General features: G+C 35.5%; 1 protein-coding gene across 4 annotated transcripts in view; it reads right to left on the bottom strand.

Annotated features, from left to right (window-relative positions):
* Positions 1-18,785, bottom strand: part of LOC107043068 (beta-arrestin-1) — a 46,415-nt gene continuing 27,630 nt past the window's right edge. Inside the window, exons 2-10 of one of the 4 annotated variants that reach the window (XM_015264373.1) lie at positions 16,898-17,117; positions 14,327-14,699; positions 14,229-14,249; positions 13,372-13,665; positions 10,107-10,244; positions 7,116-7,259; positions 4,275-4,361; positions 2,969-3,112; positions 1-1,591 (exon numbers count right to left, since the gene is read on the bottom strand). In XM_015264373.1, the coding sequence (XP_015119859.1) occupies positions 1,510-1,591; positions 2,969-3,112; positions 4,275-4,361; positions 7,116-7,259; positions 10,107-10,244; positions 13,372-13,665; positions 14,229-14,249; positions 14,327-14,699; positions 16,898-17,033 (1,419 nt within the window). In that variant the 5' untranslated portion in view covers positions 17,034-17,117 and the 3' untranslated portion in view covers positions 1-1,509. Of the gene's footprint in view, positions 1,592-2,968; positions 3,113-4,274; positions 4,362-7,115; positions 7,260-10,106; positions 10,245-13,371; positions 13,666-14,228; positions 14,250-14,326; positions 14,700-16,897; positions 17,118-18,047; positions 18,065-18,785 lie in introns of those variants that run through there. The other 3 variants (XM_015264372.1, XM_015264375.1, XM_015264374.1) reach the window with 3 other exon arrangements.

Here is an 18,785-nt window from a genome sequence, read left to right as displayed (position 1 = left end):
CGTAACGAAAATTTTGCTAGCTGCCTTAGATTCCGAGATATTCATTAAAAACTGACGAAAAGTCAAAATTGACATGAATCGTTTTAGCGCTTCAAGGACTTAAATCTCGCGAAAAAATCTCATTTCACCTCTCCACCACTGAGTTCATCCCCAAGTATTGAATACCCTTTGTACTCAATTAATAACAACACGTGACTACTCGATATCCTAGCGTCACTAACCCCCTCGACCCCAGCATTCCACCTCGTGCTTCCCTCAAATTCATCAATCAAATTCCCTAAATTGATAATCAGTTTCATTCTCGAGTATCTGAAATGCACATACAGTGTAAATTCTTCGGTGTAAAGCATAATATTCCGTAAAGACTGCCGAAGGAGGAACGGAAATAAATACCTCGATGATATCTGTTGCAATTCACTGTTCAAATGCTTCAATCAATTTCTAATAATCACCATCAATTCCAATTGAAAGATTCCCACGCACGAAAAAGTTTAATGAAAAAACCTAGCGAATTTGCTAGACAATTGTATTGGATTTCTATTGAACTTTCTATTAGCTTTTGGACGATTCTATTGAAATCTCCAATAGAAAATCTATAGAAAGTCTACAGAATTCTATTTTTTATACAAGTCATTCTATTGAGATATTTTCTATCGAATTTCCTCGCCTCAAATTTTACAATTGTTTTTGTATCATTTTCTCGATGACGAGAAAAAAAAAGAATTAAAATAACTTGGAAAATGTTAACAGAAAGTCCAATAGAAATCCAATAGAACTGTCTAGCGAATTCCCTAGGTTCTTCTATTCAATTCTTTCATACATATCGTTTAATCAATTAATCTTGTATTAGAAAAAAAAACTCTACAAACTCCTTCGAGGTAGAAAATTTCAAATAAACCAAAGGAATCAGTGCAGTACATCCCCTCCCTTCTCCATAAGAAATGAGAGGTTCAACTGCAATCAAACCTCCGAAATTTGTACAAATAACGATAATATAAAAAACGACATTCAAAGCGTTTCTGCAGTTGAGTTGAAAAATTCGTGTTTTTTACATTGAAAAAATTTGTGCCACAAGTGGTAAATGAAATTGTGCTGTTTTGTTAGAAAATTGTTTTCATTATCTCACGTAGCAAAATATCCTTACTCGTGCCTGCACGTACAAGTGCAGTGATATTCATTGAAAAACGATAGCAAAACTTCATAGCAGTAAATTAATAAGCGTAATCGGTCATCGATCGCATAAATAAGAAAGAATAAAGATAAAGAATGTTCTCGTGGCTCAGTTTTTCTTTTCCCCTATTGATTTTTTCAATACCATCAGCACATTTAGGGATAAAGCAGATGTGGGAATTAATTTACAGGATTCGAAGACATCGTCCTCGTCGTTCTTGTGATTTATTCGTTTTAATTTTGTTCAATTTGTTGTTCTCCTTTGGGGACTGGAGAGAGCACGGTTTTTACGAATCATGCGGCATTTCGTTATTTGGACGTTTGATGTTTCAGCCTGCCCTAGGGGGACGAATCGGGCTCTTCTCCTCTGAGTCTCAAGCGGGCGAAATCCTCGAAGATTATGTCGTCTTCATTGTCGTCACTGGAATTATTAATTGGGGACTTTAGGGGATTGAAATCAACGTTTTGATTTATTATTTGATGGTTTATGAGAATTGATATTCAGAAGTGAATTGGATCAATAAATTATTTCTGGGATATTGAGTCGATTTTTATCCTAATAAAGATCTAACTAACTAGTCAATTGATTAATATTACTCTCCAATCATTAATTATTAAATTAATCATCAATTAAATCTTCAAATTATTTGGATAATCAAAAATCCGTTTTATGAAGTTCAGTATTGTTTACTAAATGGCCAATTGCCAGTCCCATATTATCAGTTATTTATTAATTACAGTCGAGGCTGTATATAAGATACCTCTCTATAAGATACCTATGGCCTCGATCATTTTTCAACGGGAAACGAGTGATTATAAGGATCAAACGGAGTTGAGGGTCAAACGGGAGGGACGAACGAAGGGATCATAAGGGTCAAATGACCTTAAGGGTCAAGAGTTAAAACCTGAGAGTCAAGTGAAGTAATCAGAAGGGTTAAACGATCCCAAGGGTCGCCTCTTTTCTTCGACGCTATAATTATTAAAATGATGACGCAGAATTATCTCAATAGAATAAAGCCTAATTAAAATTCAATTAATTTACGTACGTTCAATAATTTGTACTTCAGCTGTCCAGAAGTGATTATTCTCAAGTCCCCCAACGATCCCCCAACATAAGCTGCCATTCTATCACGCGGATTTATGTTTAGAGAGAAAAGGGAGCGCGGACTATACAAATTCAAAACATTAAACTCGTATAAATTGATTAGTTATCAATATCCACTCAGTAAAAATGAATATTCCATAGAATTCGGGCGCAACGAGCGAGGTATCTTATTTCAAACCGCTGATCCCTATTTTTCTCCTCTCTATAAGCGCGCGTAGTGGGGGTATACGGATTCCCGAAATTCCACTCTCCTACTGTCCCTAAGGTATCTTATATAAAGCCCTGACTGTGTTTTATCATTTTTTAATTTCGATGATTACATGTGAACCTCAATCAATGTAATACATGAAGTCGAGTTATATCTCATTTACCTCCTCCCAAAATAATTATTAATAACTCGTGAAATGCAGGTGAAGAATGGATCCACAACAATTCGCCCGTCTCAACAATTAGTCAATCGGAGTAAATAAGACCATTCAGGTGCTGTCAATATCAGTATTCTCATCAGAATTGTCATTCCCCCTTCATCCACTCCCCAAAGCCCCCTAATGAATCACATTATTCGCCTTTTACGCTCAAGAGCGCACATGAATATTCTGAATGCTGTGAATGCCTCGGAACAGTTTACAGAGCCCCCGAATAATAATGTCCCGTGCCCATACCAACAGAATCCAAAAGGAGAAGACAACTTACGCATCTAACTGAATTAAATTCCCCTCGTTATTCACATGAACATCGCCATTCTCGATCCTTTGCGTTGGGGCCGGTCGTGATGGCTGTTCCTCCTCCTCCGGCTTCGGGTGCATAAGGATGAACGGTAGTTCCGCAACTAGATCACTGGAGAATAAACAAAAACTAAAACAACACTCCTAAATATGCCGAGTAGAATTCTGCTGGGGAGGGGTGAAACAGGATACACTGAGAGAAAAACAAACACGTTGTCGAACAAGACTTGTTTGGGCCAACAAAATCGCTAGTTGAAAATTGCCAAAAAAGAATTTGTTTGGTTCAAATTTGAAAATCTCAAACATGAATAATTGTTCTGCTTTCGACAGCAACGAAATATTTGGCTCTAGAGGCGGATAATTCCCACCAGACGGTGCCTTTTCAGGATGAAAATATCTCATAGAGGAAAATTTATCAACAAATATTTTATCCCTAAGTTACAAGATTGCTATCATATCATTATTATTGTTTCATTTAAGGGTTCATTTCTTGTTTTGATTATTAGACAGCCGAAAGGAAAAACTACTATCCCTTGTTCCGCATAAAACAAAGATTTTTCGGGAGCAAAATACGTATGGGAGTATCGAATAACGAAGGAGTAGTGCTAGATATTTCTTGTGTGTACAGAGAATGCAATTTTTTTTGAACTACTAAATCTATTTTTGCGACAAAAATTTTTCATTTCGGCACACTCTCTGCATGTTTGGCACAAAAAAACCCTTTTTTGATAATTTTCAAAAAACTATTTTCTTGTCACAAGTAAGACTTGTTTGAGAACTTTGTCGTTTTTCTCTCAGTGTAGGATCCACCAATTAAAAATTGAATTTTAATTTGTGTCAATGAATCGAGCTGATTGAAGTCTGTATTCATGAAAAAATTCATGAATTTCGATTGATCACGTAGTTACCCTGACACACATTTAGTTAACCGAACACAAAAAATTGGAATCTTAAATTTGAGTGATTACGAAGCTTCCATCAGGAAGCTAAAACTAAAGTAAAATCGATTTATCCTGTTCCACCATTTAGCCATGAAATTGAATTAATTCGTGAAAGTTGCTGAAATTTCGAAACTTCCAGGAACAATAACTGTAAATGAAATAACAGTTAATGGAGGAACAATAATAAAGAAGTTGAGCAATGAAATAAAACTATACTGTATCATCGAGCATACAACAAATATCTGATAACAGGGGCTGTTCAAGCGAAATGGGGACAAAGTTTCCGTACAGCTGGGGGAGAAAAAGGGGAGTGACTCGAGCAAGTGTACTCACCCTCCCAGTGGACCCAGGCAAAGTTTCACTTTGACTTTGTACTGAACGATGATACCGAGGTTCTCCCTCTGTGACGGATCCGCAACGCTATTTTCACAAAATAAATTTGATTAATGAATAATTCAGTGGTTTTATTCTGCTGAAATTTATACTGAAAGCCATGCAGTCAAATCCCCTGATGCAGTGATCGAGTGACGTAAGGATGGTTTTAGGATGCCTTCATTGAGTGTCTGAACAGTGACACATGAAAAAAAATAGAAAAACCTAGTGAATCCGCTAGAGAATTCTATTGGATTTGTATTGAATTTTTTATTAGTTTTTCGCCGATTGGATTGAAGAATTTCTCTGCTTTGCTGCATTTTTTTTCTATAGAAAATATCCAATAGAAACTATAGAAATTCCTCGACCTGAATTTTCCAAGTTTTTCCCCTTTATTTTTCTATAAAATCAAACAAAAAAGTCTTGGAAAATTCGAACCGAATTTCTCAAAAGAATAAATTGTATAGAAATATCGAATTCTACTGATTTTTTCTATAGAACATTTTCCATTGAAAATTTCTATAAAAAACCGCACAAACAAGCTGCGGTAATTGCAACAGAATCGGCCAAAATCTAACAGAAATCCAATAGAATTTCCCAATGAATTCCCTAGGATTTCCCACAAAATTCCTTCGTCCAGGTCAAACTCAAAATAAACTTCAACACTGAAGTACCAAAATGAGCAATAAATGAGCCTGAATAATAACTCTGAGTCACTTCGATTATTTTATCTTCAAAAAAATACGAATGCATACAATATTAACGTCCTTATATCACTCAACCACAAGTATTTATCCACCTCGAAACACTCGCTTGAGAGCCTCTCAGAAGGAGTATTAAACCACAAAAAGACATTAAGATAGACTAAAGCAAAGCAGTGCGATAAATAAAGAGTAATAACCACGGGAAAGGGGGATGAAGAAGCATGCGGATGAGATAAATATCGAGAAGTTGTTGGATGCTATGAATACCCCAGTATCGGTACGAAGAAGGTCTTCCGTCAAATGAAATTCTCTGTTTAATCGTTAGTGTCTCTCAGATTATTGAAATTACTCAATTCCATCTGCTAATTACTATCGCTACTGTCTTTGTCGCCACTTCAACGGGTCATCCTCAACGGGTCATAGATAACGAAATTCAACTGAAGGAAGCTATTGATCAAGTTATTGTTAGTGAAGATAATTTGTGGAGGTTTTTGTCGAAAAACCTGGGGAGGAATCGATTGACAAAGAATTGGTGATTTGGTGAGTGAAGCATTGAAGCGGCATACCTAGGGATTTCATCATGTTCCTTTCGACCGACTGATGAGCGAAATAATTGGGGGTCCGGAAAGGAAATTGAATGCGAGAAAATTTCAGGCTCGAGGGATGGGGGATTTTAGTCGGGGAGTCGAAAGGCACGAGGGGAAAATCTGTTGAAGATTATTGAAAAAATCTGTTTCAATAATGCACGGAGAGAAATATTCAGTAAAAATTACGGAACTCACAATTCGCTTACCGACTACGGAATCGACTCAGAAAATTTAAGTGACGGTATCGTAATTTTTCACATGAGATTCAAAAAAAAATTACGGAACACTCAGAAAAATTCAGAAAAATTCAGAAAAATTCAGTGACAGTTCCGTAAAATTTCCTACAGCCACATTTCGCTTCGGAATTACGAAAAAGATATGTAATTTTTATTGAATATTGCTCTCCGCGTGGGGTAGCGTGTTGGATTTTTAGGAATTTTTATCGGGAATGTAGCAGAAAATGTTATAAATCTATCAAAAATTGAAATATTTTTGCGGAATTTTCCATGTAAAATATTGGAGTAATGGAATATTGGGAAATTATAGTTTTTTTTCCATTTCTACTTGAAAATTTGAATTTTTCACTAGATTTATAGCATTGTCTCCTAGAATTTTTGTGAAAAATCGGATTAATGGGATAGAGTCATAATTTTCAGCGGATTTGTCTCTCCATGTGGATCAACTCAACTTCAGAACAAATTTTGCATGAGAATCTCTTTTGTCTTTATGAAAATTGTTAAACAAAATTTGAATCAGAAGCAGGCTTCAGTTACCCCTTAAGGTATATCTCTAGAAAACAGGGTTTTCCCACGATTGTGTTCCTGTTTTTCATAGATAATTTTTATAATATTCCCCAGCTATTGAAAAAATTCTAACTAGGTAATATTCTCATCAACAATATATGACGATATAAAAACTCAATAATTTATGAGAATCTAATGAATTAAGTCGTTCAGATTTTTTTCCAGAAATTCATAGGGACTAACTTTTGGGTGGTATTGTCTTGTCATTTCACTACGAGATTAATTTAAAAATGAGAAAAGTAGTGCGAACTTTTCATGTGTCAAGAGATATCCATCCAAAATTAATTCTGAAGCTGACTTAACTCATCCCATTTTACCCCTTCACTCCCAATTTAATGAATGCAGTGAAGAATTGATGACAAATGGCTCATGAAAGGTGAAACACTGAAAACGAATATCCGGATGGTGATGATTAGGATATTCAAAGGGGTGGAAATTTCCATTCTTCAATTTTCACTCATGATTTTTAGTTTTCTAAAATCGTCTCTATTTTCTCTCAATCACGGCGGTACCTTACGGACATCCCGCGATCGGATCAAACATAAAACATGAACAGAGAAGTCAAGACTCAAGGTACAAAAAAAAAAAATAAAGTAAATATCAGAAAATTAAAAAATTGCAGAAGTATCGTAAACCTCTCGATAACCGCAATTCGTTGGATTTTCAAATTCGAATGAAAAAATTTTGAAAATTTAATGTGAGGCTTACAGGGTGCTGGACGCCAAATTGGTGTCCTCGTGTTTGAGCTGGCCGTCAAGGGCAAGGGCCCATTTATCGGTGTTGTTGGCCAGCAGCGGCGTCAGCGTAAAAACTCTGCTCAGCGTGAAACCAGGACCGACTGTGGTACCCTCCCTATCACAGAACATTACGACAAATTGTCATAGATGTTTATCGATTGGAGAATAAAAAAAATTTTCTGATTGCGTTTAAGAGGGTTGGATTGCTCGCAATGACACAGATCACCGAGATTTTTGGCAGAAACAGAGCGGAATATCTGTTGAATTTACCCCGAGAAGTCCTCAGGAGGAATTCCGTGATGGCAAATTCTCAGAAGGCACTTGAATCTCCTCAAGACTGAAACTTCAGGTGAATCCTTCGTGCCATTATCCCTCGAATGTTATCGTTAGCGTCAGTGTCCCCCTCTCGCTCACCTGAACCGCAATTTAATGTCCAGTTGATGAACATTATCATTTAAACGGAATTGGAAAAAATAACGCGTACGGAAAAACTTCAGAGAAATGAGTAGAGGAGTTTTATAATCGATAGAAAATTCTGTTGGATTTCTGTTGAACTTTCTATTAGTTTTTGGTATTGGAAAAAATCAAGGGAGTTTGATTTTTCAGTAGAACTTACTCGGTTGAGATATTTTCCATGGAAATTCCTCGGCTCAAATTTTGCAAGTTTTTTTGTTTGATTTTTTTCGGTGAAAGGAAAATAAAAAAAGAATAGGAAAAACTGGGAAAATTCGTGTCGAGGAATTTCTATAGAAAGTGTCGCAATAGGAAAAATTATACAGAAAGATCAAATACTACAGCCTTCTTCTATAAAATAGTTTTATTAAAATAGTTTGATATTTTCTATGGAATCGACCAAAAGCTAGTAGAATTTTCTGTACTGTTTCTCACAATTCCTCGTTTTGGTGTTGCATACTTCACAAACCAGACGTCAGCATAATCATAAATTTTAAATAACGTTAAATTTAGAATTAGTCAATTGGTTAATAATATTCAACAATTTTTGAATCATTAAATTAATTATCAATTAAATATTCAAATTGCGAATTATTTTACCAATCAATTATTGAGTTCGAAATTGACGAATATTTCGTTAATCAAAAATTATTTTACGAAATTTAGAATTATTTGCTCAATAGTCAATTGAAAATTTAGATTATGAATTATTTTATTATTTCTTAAATTTTCATGACGATAAGTAAACTTTAATTATTTTAAGGTCCAACTTCTCTTAATACCGATAATCTAATTATTGATGCCGATCCCAGTCCCAAACTAAATAAAAAATTATTTTACGAAATTTAGAATTATTTCCTCAATAGTCAATTGTAAATTTAGATAAGTAAACCTTAATTATTTTAAAGTACACTGTCTCTTAATATCGATAATCTAATGAGTGATGCCGATTCGAGTCCCAAACTCGGAGACATGAAAATCACTACAAAAAATCCCAACAGTCCAAAAATACTATTTCCATCGAATTCCCCAGCTTTTCGTATTTTTTTCGCATTTTTTTCGTACATGAAATTCACATTACTAGACACGCGAGGGAGTATTGCACGTAATTGGGGGTTCTGACGTCATCTATAGCGAGCATTACTCGCGCTCTGTTTGCTTTAGGGATGATTATATCAGTGGTAACGACGCTGTTATGTTTTCGTAACTTTCATTCGTCCAGAGATGTAAAAATATCGGGGGAAATAAAAAAAGATGGATCGTCGGTCGAAAAGACATTGTTTCTTGCATAAGATTTTCATTAGTCACTCGTCATTCTCGTCCACTGGGGTATGCCAGGGGATCAGTGCTGATTTAATTGATAGATTAATCGAAATAAACATTGAGGGGAGATGTTTCAGTGTGAGAAAAATCTCATGAAGGAAATTTTATAGAAAACAGTTGATTTAATCGTTAAATTGACTACAAATCTTGAAACAATTTCCATTTTAATTAAATCTTTGTCTTCAAGAAATCATTAATTTGAATTTAACGAATGGGTTTATTTATTTAAACAAATGAATATTTCCTTGTTTTCCATTAAAAAATCTGTTAATTAAAAACGAAATCGTTGTAATAATCCATTATTTGAAATTAATAAATTATTCATCTCATGTAATTAAACTATTTTCACTGAAATGAACAGAAAAAGTTCAACTGAAGAATTTTATTCGACCCAAATTCATCATTTCTCCAAATCTGATAAAAATGCCGAACTTTCTGGTAAATTTTTTCTGCAGCATCACATTTTTCAATAGTTTTTCTTGACATTCACTTAAAAAATTGAATATCAACGAATGAATAAAATGGATTGGATCAAACCCCAAGATATTATCTCCTACTGAAAAAACTCCGCCAATAAAAAAATACAAAAAAATCGCTGAAAAACGCAACAAAAACGCCAGGATAGAGAATGAGAAACCACCACCGCAAACCCACAGAACACAAAGAAATAAAAAATAATAAAAGGAACATATAGAGAAACAGAACAGAGAATCGAAAAATCGCATACAAAGGGGATGAACATTCCACAATATAATTCCTCCAACACAAAAAATAGAAAAAAAATCTGCAGTCCTAAAAAAATGACATTTCATTCACGAAAGTAAAAGAAGAAACTATTGAATGATACAAATCAAAACTGTTCCGTTACCATTGCAGTTCCTTTTACCAATTCTACATTCGCTAAATAACCGAATGGAGACACTAAACTGTGAACACGACTCGTTCCATGAAACAAGCACCCATTGAATCAAATAATCGGTAATTCAGGCTTAATGGAAAATTCTGTGAAACAGCAGGTGAAAGACAATACGAGAGAGCATGAAATAATGGCGGTGACACAGATTTTTCATTCCCTTGAAATTGCAAAATCTCTCGATTTCCAGTTTAATGTCTCCATTTATATCTCCTCACAAACTGCTATTTGCCCACTCCCATAATTGGCGAAAATGGTTCCGTAATGGCTCACATGGTACTAGATGCTAGATTGGTGTCCTCATGTTTTAGCTGCCCATCTAGGGCGAGGCCACGCTTGTCCTTGTTGTCGGCAAGGGTTGGCGTTAGGGAAAATACCCTGCTCAAGGTGAATCCTGGCGCTACCCCTATACTGCCAGGTGATATCATGTTCATTTTTGTTTCTTATTCATTAATTTATCCAGGTGTTTCAGTCGAAATGGGAGCACCGGGGGAAAATACTAGCTCTGCCGAAAAACTATGCGTTCCAGTGTGAGGTTTTGGGTTTTTTTTATTGAGAGGTTTGGGGTTGCGCAGATGAAAAAATTTAAAGGGAGTCTACTATGAGTTTTTAAAGTCGCGGGGAATTGGAGTGAGAACAAAATAGAAACGAATAATTAGGGTAAACAAATTGATTTTTTATTGTTCGTTTGCTCCGCAGACGCTTGAAATGTTAAAAGTAGTTCAGGGCCTCGAATTTTTGAGCTACAGAGATTTTTTTTTAATTTTTGAAAAAATGTGTGCGATAACAATTGCAGAATTAATTTCGTTTTTTTAAAATAAAGAATTGCACCATTCATGTAACATAGACCGAAAAATGCTTCTGATATTTTAAGTACGAGAACGATCGCGCGCTTGGGCGCGCGTGTTAAAGACAGATCGTGGCACGAAAACCGAAAGCCGAACGAAGTCGAACATGTGCGGATCCGAATGTTCGACTCGAACTTCGAATGAAATTCGAGGAATGAGCGTTACGCTGCAGCTTACGGCGTGTGTTCTTTTTAGTATAGGATTTTAAGGTGAATTTTTGTGCCTATTTTACAAGAATGGCGCAAATTTTTAGATTAAGCAAAACGAAATTAGCTGTGTAGAAGTCGAATTTCACATTTTTTCAAAAATTTGGAGAAAAAAAATATTTTCAACATTTTAAACGTCTACGGGTCAATCGAACAATAAACAATAAATTTTTTGCACTAATCATTCGTTTTTAGATAAATATAATCGATGTACGATGACTTTTAAAACTCATAGGTTCCCTTAATAGAAAAACCTAGTGAATCCGTTAGAAAATTCTATTGAATTTCTATTGAGCTCTATTAGTTTTTGTCAGATTCTATTGAAATGTTCAATTGAAAATATTCTGTAGAAAAAGTCGATAGAATTTTTCAATATAACTTCTTCCATTCAGATATTTTCTATAGAATTTTCTCGGCTCAAATGTTCCAATTTATTGTTCTATTTTCATGATGAAAAAAAAGAAAAATAGAATGAAAAAAATTTGGAGAATTTGAGCCGAGGAAATTCTATAGAAAATAATCTGAAGAGAATAAGTTCTATAGAAAAATTGAATTCTATTGACTTTGTCAAAACGAATAGAAAGTTTAATAGAAATCCAACAGAATTTCCTAAAAAATTCGCTAGGTTTTTCTATTGAATTTTTTCGTGCGTTTGGATGTGATTTATTATTTCATCTCAATTGTTTATTACGTTTGTTGTTTATTATGAACTGAGAGGCTAAACGAGCCAGGCGATTCAAGTAAACGAATAAATAATAAAAATGCACACAAAATTATCATTGGATGATAAAAAAACGTGGCCTTTTCCCTATTATTCAATTATTTTGGCCAGCCTTAACATCTAATAAAAAAAAATTTGCTCATTCCTAAAAAAAAACCTGTGATTTTTCAACTCCAATAGTTCCACCAGTTGTTTTCCCAACCATTTTTCCTCTTCATCTATTTTTATTCATTATTTATATCCTCAGAAGGGGCAATTATCTACAATTCCTGTTCCATTATCTCTCCTATCACGAAAAAATGATTTTTTCAGCGCGAGACATGAGATTTATCGCTGAAAAAGCCAACTCTTCTCATTTCACTCAACAACAATACATAATAAATCCTTGATTAAATCCCACGATGATTAAACATTTGACCTTTAGCATCTCATCCAATGCGGATAAATTCACTAGTTGACAGAGCCAATTATGTGGGTTCATTGCAGTCGCGATGAACCTTAGGGTTACTTAGACTGAAAATTCAAATCCACGTGTGACGTCATCCCACGACAGCTAAAGGTCAAGTATTTAAGGTCAGCTGTGTACACCCGGAAATTCGTTGATGGGATGAGGGAATTAGGGAAAACAGGAAGTTTCTGTGGTGCGAGGGGAGACATTGGAGGGGAAGGGAGGGAGGTAGGGAATAGCCATTTCCCCCGAAGATCCGTGGGGAGCTTTCAATCATTAATTTTCGGTTTGTGTTGCTGCTGACTGATTGGTTTCCGGCACAATTTCAAATATTTATTAATTATTCAGCACTGTTGAACATTTTTGGGGGAAATATCCGGTAAAGTTGGTGGAAATTTTGATCATTTTACAGTTCCACTGAAATTTCAAGGAATTTCGTCATTGAAAGTTCAAAATTTTAGGGAAAAATTAGTTAAAACTGTTAATTATTCTATGAAAATTGATAAAAATGAGGGAGATTCAGGTTAATAGAGAATTTGGTACTGAATATTCATATTTTGATTGGAAATTTAAGCCCATTGGGGAATTATCGTATTTCTGCTGCTCAAAAATTTGGAATTTCGTTGAATTTTCAGTGAAATCTGGAATTTCATGATTTTTTTAAATTAATAGTCAACAGTCCATAAGATTTCAGTTTTTTTTTATAACGGTGAGGGCCAAGGGAGAGAATAATTATCGAATTATGATGGGGCATTGTCATTTGGGCATTTTCTTAGAATTATCTCTAATTAAACTTATTTGTCTAACATTTTGAGGAGATTCAATATAAATTTTTGACGGACTTTACCATAGACTTGTATATTTTCTATGCGAAAAAAATTCTTATATAGGAAAAACATTAATAAATTAAATGATTTTACTTAAAAATTAGACAAATTTTCTCAAAATTTTCGAATCGATCATTAAGAATACGAGAAAATTGCGGAAAAAATTCATAATTCAATGATTCTTTATGTACTTCAATTTCAACATTTTTTGAGATTTTTCACCTGTAGAAATTTCGAGAAAACAATTCCAAAACCCCAAAAAATAAGAATTTTCAAAAAGCCTCATTTAGTTATATTTATGGAAATAGTTTGTATCTGTAAACAAAATTCAAGTCAATCGGTATGAATGAAAAAAATCAAAACCCAATTTTTTCCCATTTTTGTACATTAAGGATGCTGTACGAAAAATTGACCTGAATCCCTCGAATCTCCTTAAGAATAAAAGAAAAACAAATTATTATCAACAAAAAATTGTGCAAAGTACTCACTCGCTCTCCGCCTCGGCGACAATGCACTTGTACTGTGCAGTAGAGAACAAACAGATATCAGCGAATTGTCTCACCGACACCTTGATCTTCTTCACTGTTCTATTACTGTTATTAGCGATGTGTACGTTGACAGCGATATTCTCACCGTGATGATACAGTTCTTTGTCGAGCGATGCTTCCAGGTGTAATCTATTGGGTGACATCATGAACTCTTTACTGACTTCCACCGATGGCTGCTCACCTTGTCTGGACGGTGCGTACATTATTTTACGAATTGCTAATCTCACCGAATTCCTAAAAAATTCATTTCGTTAGTCGCAACGATGCGAGTGTGACTTTTTTCTTTTTTTGCTTCTGAACGGTAGATTTGTAATCGCTCGAATTTAGGTTTCCAGTTTTTTGCGTTAGGGTAACTAAATACCTTGATTGAACCTTGATTAAGCCCGGACTGAAAACGAATTCGAGTCTTGAGAGGGTCTGAATGTAGAATTATTTGACAGAACGAAAATAATGCGCAAAATTTTGATGACATTTCAATTGATGATACTACTATGACATGAAAGAATAGAAGAAGATAATAGTAAAATAATAATTAAAAGAAGAGAATCCATTCGGAAGCAAATTGCTAATTTGTTAGCAACAATAACTATACTCATTGATAAAAAATGCAATTACCCACTTGTTTCTAGATACTTTAGCTAAGGAACGTTTTCTCATTCGTATAATATAGTTCACGTGGAAGTCGGGAAAATTTTGCGTGAGAATTTTTCATTGATCCATCATCACGTTGCTAATTTAAAAACCAATTATCCACTAGCTTAATTTTCCTGACTTCCCAATGGTGCATTATTACTCACGAGTCCCGGCTTTGTGTTTTTCTAATAAACGAAACGATCTTTTAGTAACATTTTCACTCATCCCGAGCCACACCACCATAAAATAATAAAATCATCACCTTTTGTGTGGCCTATCATCCTGCGTCCCTCCGACAAATGTCTTCAGTTCATAATCCACCCCGCACGGTTTTCCCGTGTCACCGGGGGCTGGCTGGAGTGTCACCGAGGCAGGACAATGTGGTGGCAATTCAAAATAAAATGGATAAGCATTTTCCCCTAATTTTTTTAACAGTCTCTCTTGTAATCTCGTGAGTTGTCTGTGGGGTTGACTACTGGGGACTGGGTAGATTTGTTCAGCCGCTAGGTAGAGGTCCTTTCTGAATGTCAGACCGAGCACATCGAGGTCTTCTCGGCCGTACCTGAAGGCCGCCAGGACGTGCCCAAATACTTTTCGATCCTTCACGTATTCTGGATCGATCAAAACTACGCCGTCTGGAACAAGGGGATAAATGCCTTGTTCGTGACTGTGTACAGCTACGATGCCCCTCGATATTATCAAAATTCAAATCGACTCGTGATCATTAACATCATAAATCGGCATCAATCATTAGTTTAAGTTTTTACTTATCTTCCTTGAAATTTGAAAAATGATATGATAATTGGTAATTTAAATTTCTCAATTATTGGTTGATAAAATAACTGGAGGTTTTATAGTCAAGACTTTATATAAGATACCTTAGGCACAGGAGGAGAGTGGAATTCCGGGAATCTGTATACCCCCACTACGCGCGCTTATAGAGAGTCGAAAAATAGGGATCAGCGGTTTGAAATAAGATACCTCGCTCGTTGCGCCTGAATTCTATGGAATATTCATTTTTACTGAATGGATATTGATAACTAATCAATTTATACGAGTTTAATGTTTTGAATTCGTATAGTCCGCATTCCCTTCTCTCGCTAAGCATAACTACGCGTGATAAAATGGCAGCTGATGTTCGGGGATTGTTGGGGGACTTGAGAATAATCAATACTTCTGGACAGCTGAAGTACAAATTATTGAAAGTACGTAAATTAATTGAATTTCAATTAGGCTTTATTCTATTAAGATAATTCTGCGTCATCATTTTAATAATTATAGCGTCGAAGAAAAGAGGTGACCCTTGGGATCGTTTAACCCTTCTGATTACTTCACTTGACTCTCACGTTTTGACTCTTGACCCTTAAGGTCATTTGACCCTTATGATCACTTCGTTGGTCCCTCCCGTTTGACCCTTAACTCCGTTTGATCCTTATAATCACTCTTTTCCCGTTGAAAAATGATCGAGGCCATAGGTATCTTATAAGAAGCCCACGGAACTAAACATTCGGGAGGCGATAAAAGTGCCGGGAGTGGGGGGTAGGCCCCGAGTGCTCGGAGCTCGAGGTATCTTATAGAGAGGTATCCTATATAAAGCCTCGACTTTAATTCAGAATTGAAATATTTAAATTGACGGTTAATTTAATAATCAAAAAATTGGTGAGTGATATTAACAATTGACTCACTGAAAATTTAACTGTAATTAAAAATTATGATTATGCCGAGGTCTGATGATAATTTGGTACTCAAAATTAAAACTCCAAAATTAAGGGTCAGAAACTAAGGGCCACAAGAGGCACAAAATAAGAATCGCGAATTTGATTTTGGCTGGTTGAAAAATTGAAAATAAATACGACGGAAAAAGTTGATTAACTAAAATTTACCGTGACCCCACATGCCAGTGAGGATAACCATCAATTGCATTGCATAACCGCTGGGTTAATATCAATGTTAGGTGTGTGTATCGCTTGACAAGGTCACACGTATGAATTCATTAAGGTCTGTTTATTTTCCACAAGTGTCAATATCATATTCGGTATCACTTTCCACGTCCACCGAGCGCTTCTACGAATTCCAAGAGAAAATAGCTCCTCATTTGGTGTCACTTTCATTCAAAAAATAGTTAATTTGAGAAATCAAATCCGCGAGTTCATCGGCGATTCGCTTTTTGTCCTGGAGTAGGATATTTTTGGGAGCAATCTCTGCCATTGACGGGACCAATATCATCGCCCTGGAGGATTTACCCAGCAGAGCAGCAGACGTTGATCTTATTAAACCCAAATAGATTTCAGGGGATTCCCTTTTTCCCACAATAGGCGGGAGCATCGCGTCTGATTTGATTATCCTGGGATGGATGCCAGGTTATCGAATCGAATTGGTGAAGCTGTCACCCTGAGCTCAAATCTCTGAGCAAAATCAGTCATCTAGAGGAATTGAGCATGCCCAGGTGGAAGACAATTCCAGATAATTCTATTTGATTTCTATTGTACTTTCTATTAGTTTTCAGCCGATTCTATTGAAAGGTCCGACAGAAAATATTCTATAGAGAAAAAATACCCGAATTCGATAGAATGCCAATGCAAATTTTTATTGAGATCGTGTATCGTATTTATTGATCTTATTGAACTCAAATCAATTCCAGGGGATTCACTTTTTTCCACAATACGCAAGAGTATCGCCTCTGATTAAATTGCCCTCGAATGGGTGCCAGGTTATCGAATCGAATTCATTTTAAATTATATTTCAAGTTTAATTCAATTCAGATCGTGTCTTACTTAATAATTCACCACAGAATTTATACGATAATTCATAAGTCATGTGCAATTCTCCTCACCGATTGGATCTACATGTGTGATGTGGTCCACAAAGTCCCTCTTCCCCAGGTAAACCGTCATTTTTCCATTCGGACTCGATTTTTTGAAGACCCTAGTCGGGGGACGTCTGCTGCAATCTGATGCATCTCCGTCCATGGTTCTTCTCTTTTGTCCAACACCCTTATCTAGAACATTTGAGTCTCTCTCGTCCTCCGAGAAATCCGACGTCGAACACTCTGACTGCAAAAAAAAAATAATAAACATTAAAAAATTTTAATAAATTATTAATTCAAATTTAAATTTTCAATTCAATTAAAATTTTTAAATCAAATTAAATCGCTTGATTTTTATTATTAATTTAAATTTAAATTTTTATCGGGATTTAATTAAAATTTTTAGCGGCTATATTTTTGGCTGAAGTTTCCGGTATAGTTTTTAGCAAATTTTTATCGATCCATTTTATCTATCGATGCATTTTTGAAACGAATTTGGAAGTCAATGTTACTCTCCTGAAAATTGTGAACTGTCTCCGAAATTCTAATATTTTTCAAACAGCATTCAAATGAAGATTTCACTGAAAATTTAATGTAATTTGACACTGAATATTCATATTAGATTGGAAATCCAAATAAATTAATGGAATTTTACTGAATGTTCAGTGAAATCTAAAATTTCATGATTTTTTCCCCCTAAATCGCATTCAGTGTCACTGTCCTGCAAATTGTTAGTCAACTGTCCATGAAATTTCATTTTTTCCCACCAGTGCAAGCCATTAATCACAAAACCAAGAATTAATCTTTCAATTCCTTCCAAATTAATAATAAATAAAAAATCATCTCATACTACTCGTCAATTTTCCCGACCGATTTTAATTGTTACCTCGCGAGTGCCGCCTGTTCGATACAATTCACCTATCCTATAATTCTCCCATTCACACCCCGAATCATCCTCATTTCCACCCGCAAATTTCCTCTCCACATCCGCAAAAACCCAGCGACTCCATTCCTAATTGAAAATCCGGAAAATCCACATAATAAAAAATTCCGAGAAATTAATTTTCAAAACTGAAACAGTAGACTGATTGGCTAACGGGATTAAGCCCGTGAAACTTTATAACGAATACAGACATCCCCCCGGGGGCATCCCAGCTTCATCTATACTTAATGAGACCATTTTGTGCCCACAGAACAGGGAGAAACTTTGATAGTAGTTGGCTCGACACTTCAACGCAAATACGTATCCATTAAAGCCGGACGTAATCCATTGCACGTATCCCATCCCCCGAATGTAGAAACATTCATTCGAAAAAGGCGCTGGTGAATATATTTTTTTCAATTCAATTGCACCGACGTCACTCGTCACTTGCATTAATACAACAGTTTGATGAATACACAAAAGACAAGTTGCGCAGTTATTATTTCTGAATGAGAATTTCCCGGTGGCATTCAAACTGCGCACTAGGGTAATGGTTAAACATGTGAATAATCACCTCAGGCATTTTTGCTCTGTCTCTGTCTCTCAAATAATCTTTCGAAAATTGAAGAATTTAATATTTATCTGACCGCAAGAACTGGAGCAAAAAAATCGCGAAGGGTTTTATTTAATTTTTCCTCCAGACACTTTCGGGAGAAAAAGATTTAATTGATGCCTGGAATCATCGATAGACTGTCGCGGGCGGATCGTCAGGCACAGACTGAACAAATCAACGTCACAAGTCTGTCAATTTCATGCTGGGCATGGCCGATCGTAATTCATCAGTGAGATAATATCCCATATAATAAATTTGTCGTTTGTCACACGGCCAGTGCAACCGTCTTATCGACAGTATCATTACTAGTACCAAATGGGAGAATAATCAATGACACGTTTTTATGATCGGTGATAAAGTCAGTGGGGGGTGAGAATGGG

The sequence above is a fragment of the Diachasma alloeum genome, unplaced genomic scaffold (assembly GCF_001412515.2).
Source record: "Diachasma alloeum isolate Michigan unplaced genomic scaffold, Dall2.0 Dall_scaffold_00547, whole genome shotgun sequence".
Classification (NCBI taxonomy): domain Eukaryota; kingdom Metazoa; phylum Arthropoda; class Insecta; order Hymenoptera; family Braconidae; genus Diachasma; species Diachasma alloeum.
This window is presented reverse-complemented; position numbering and strand designations above follow the sequence as displayed.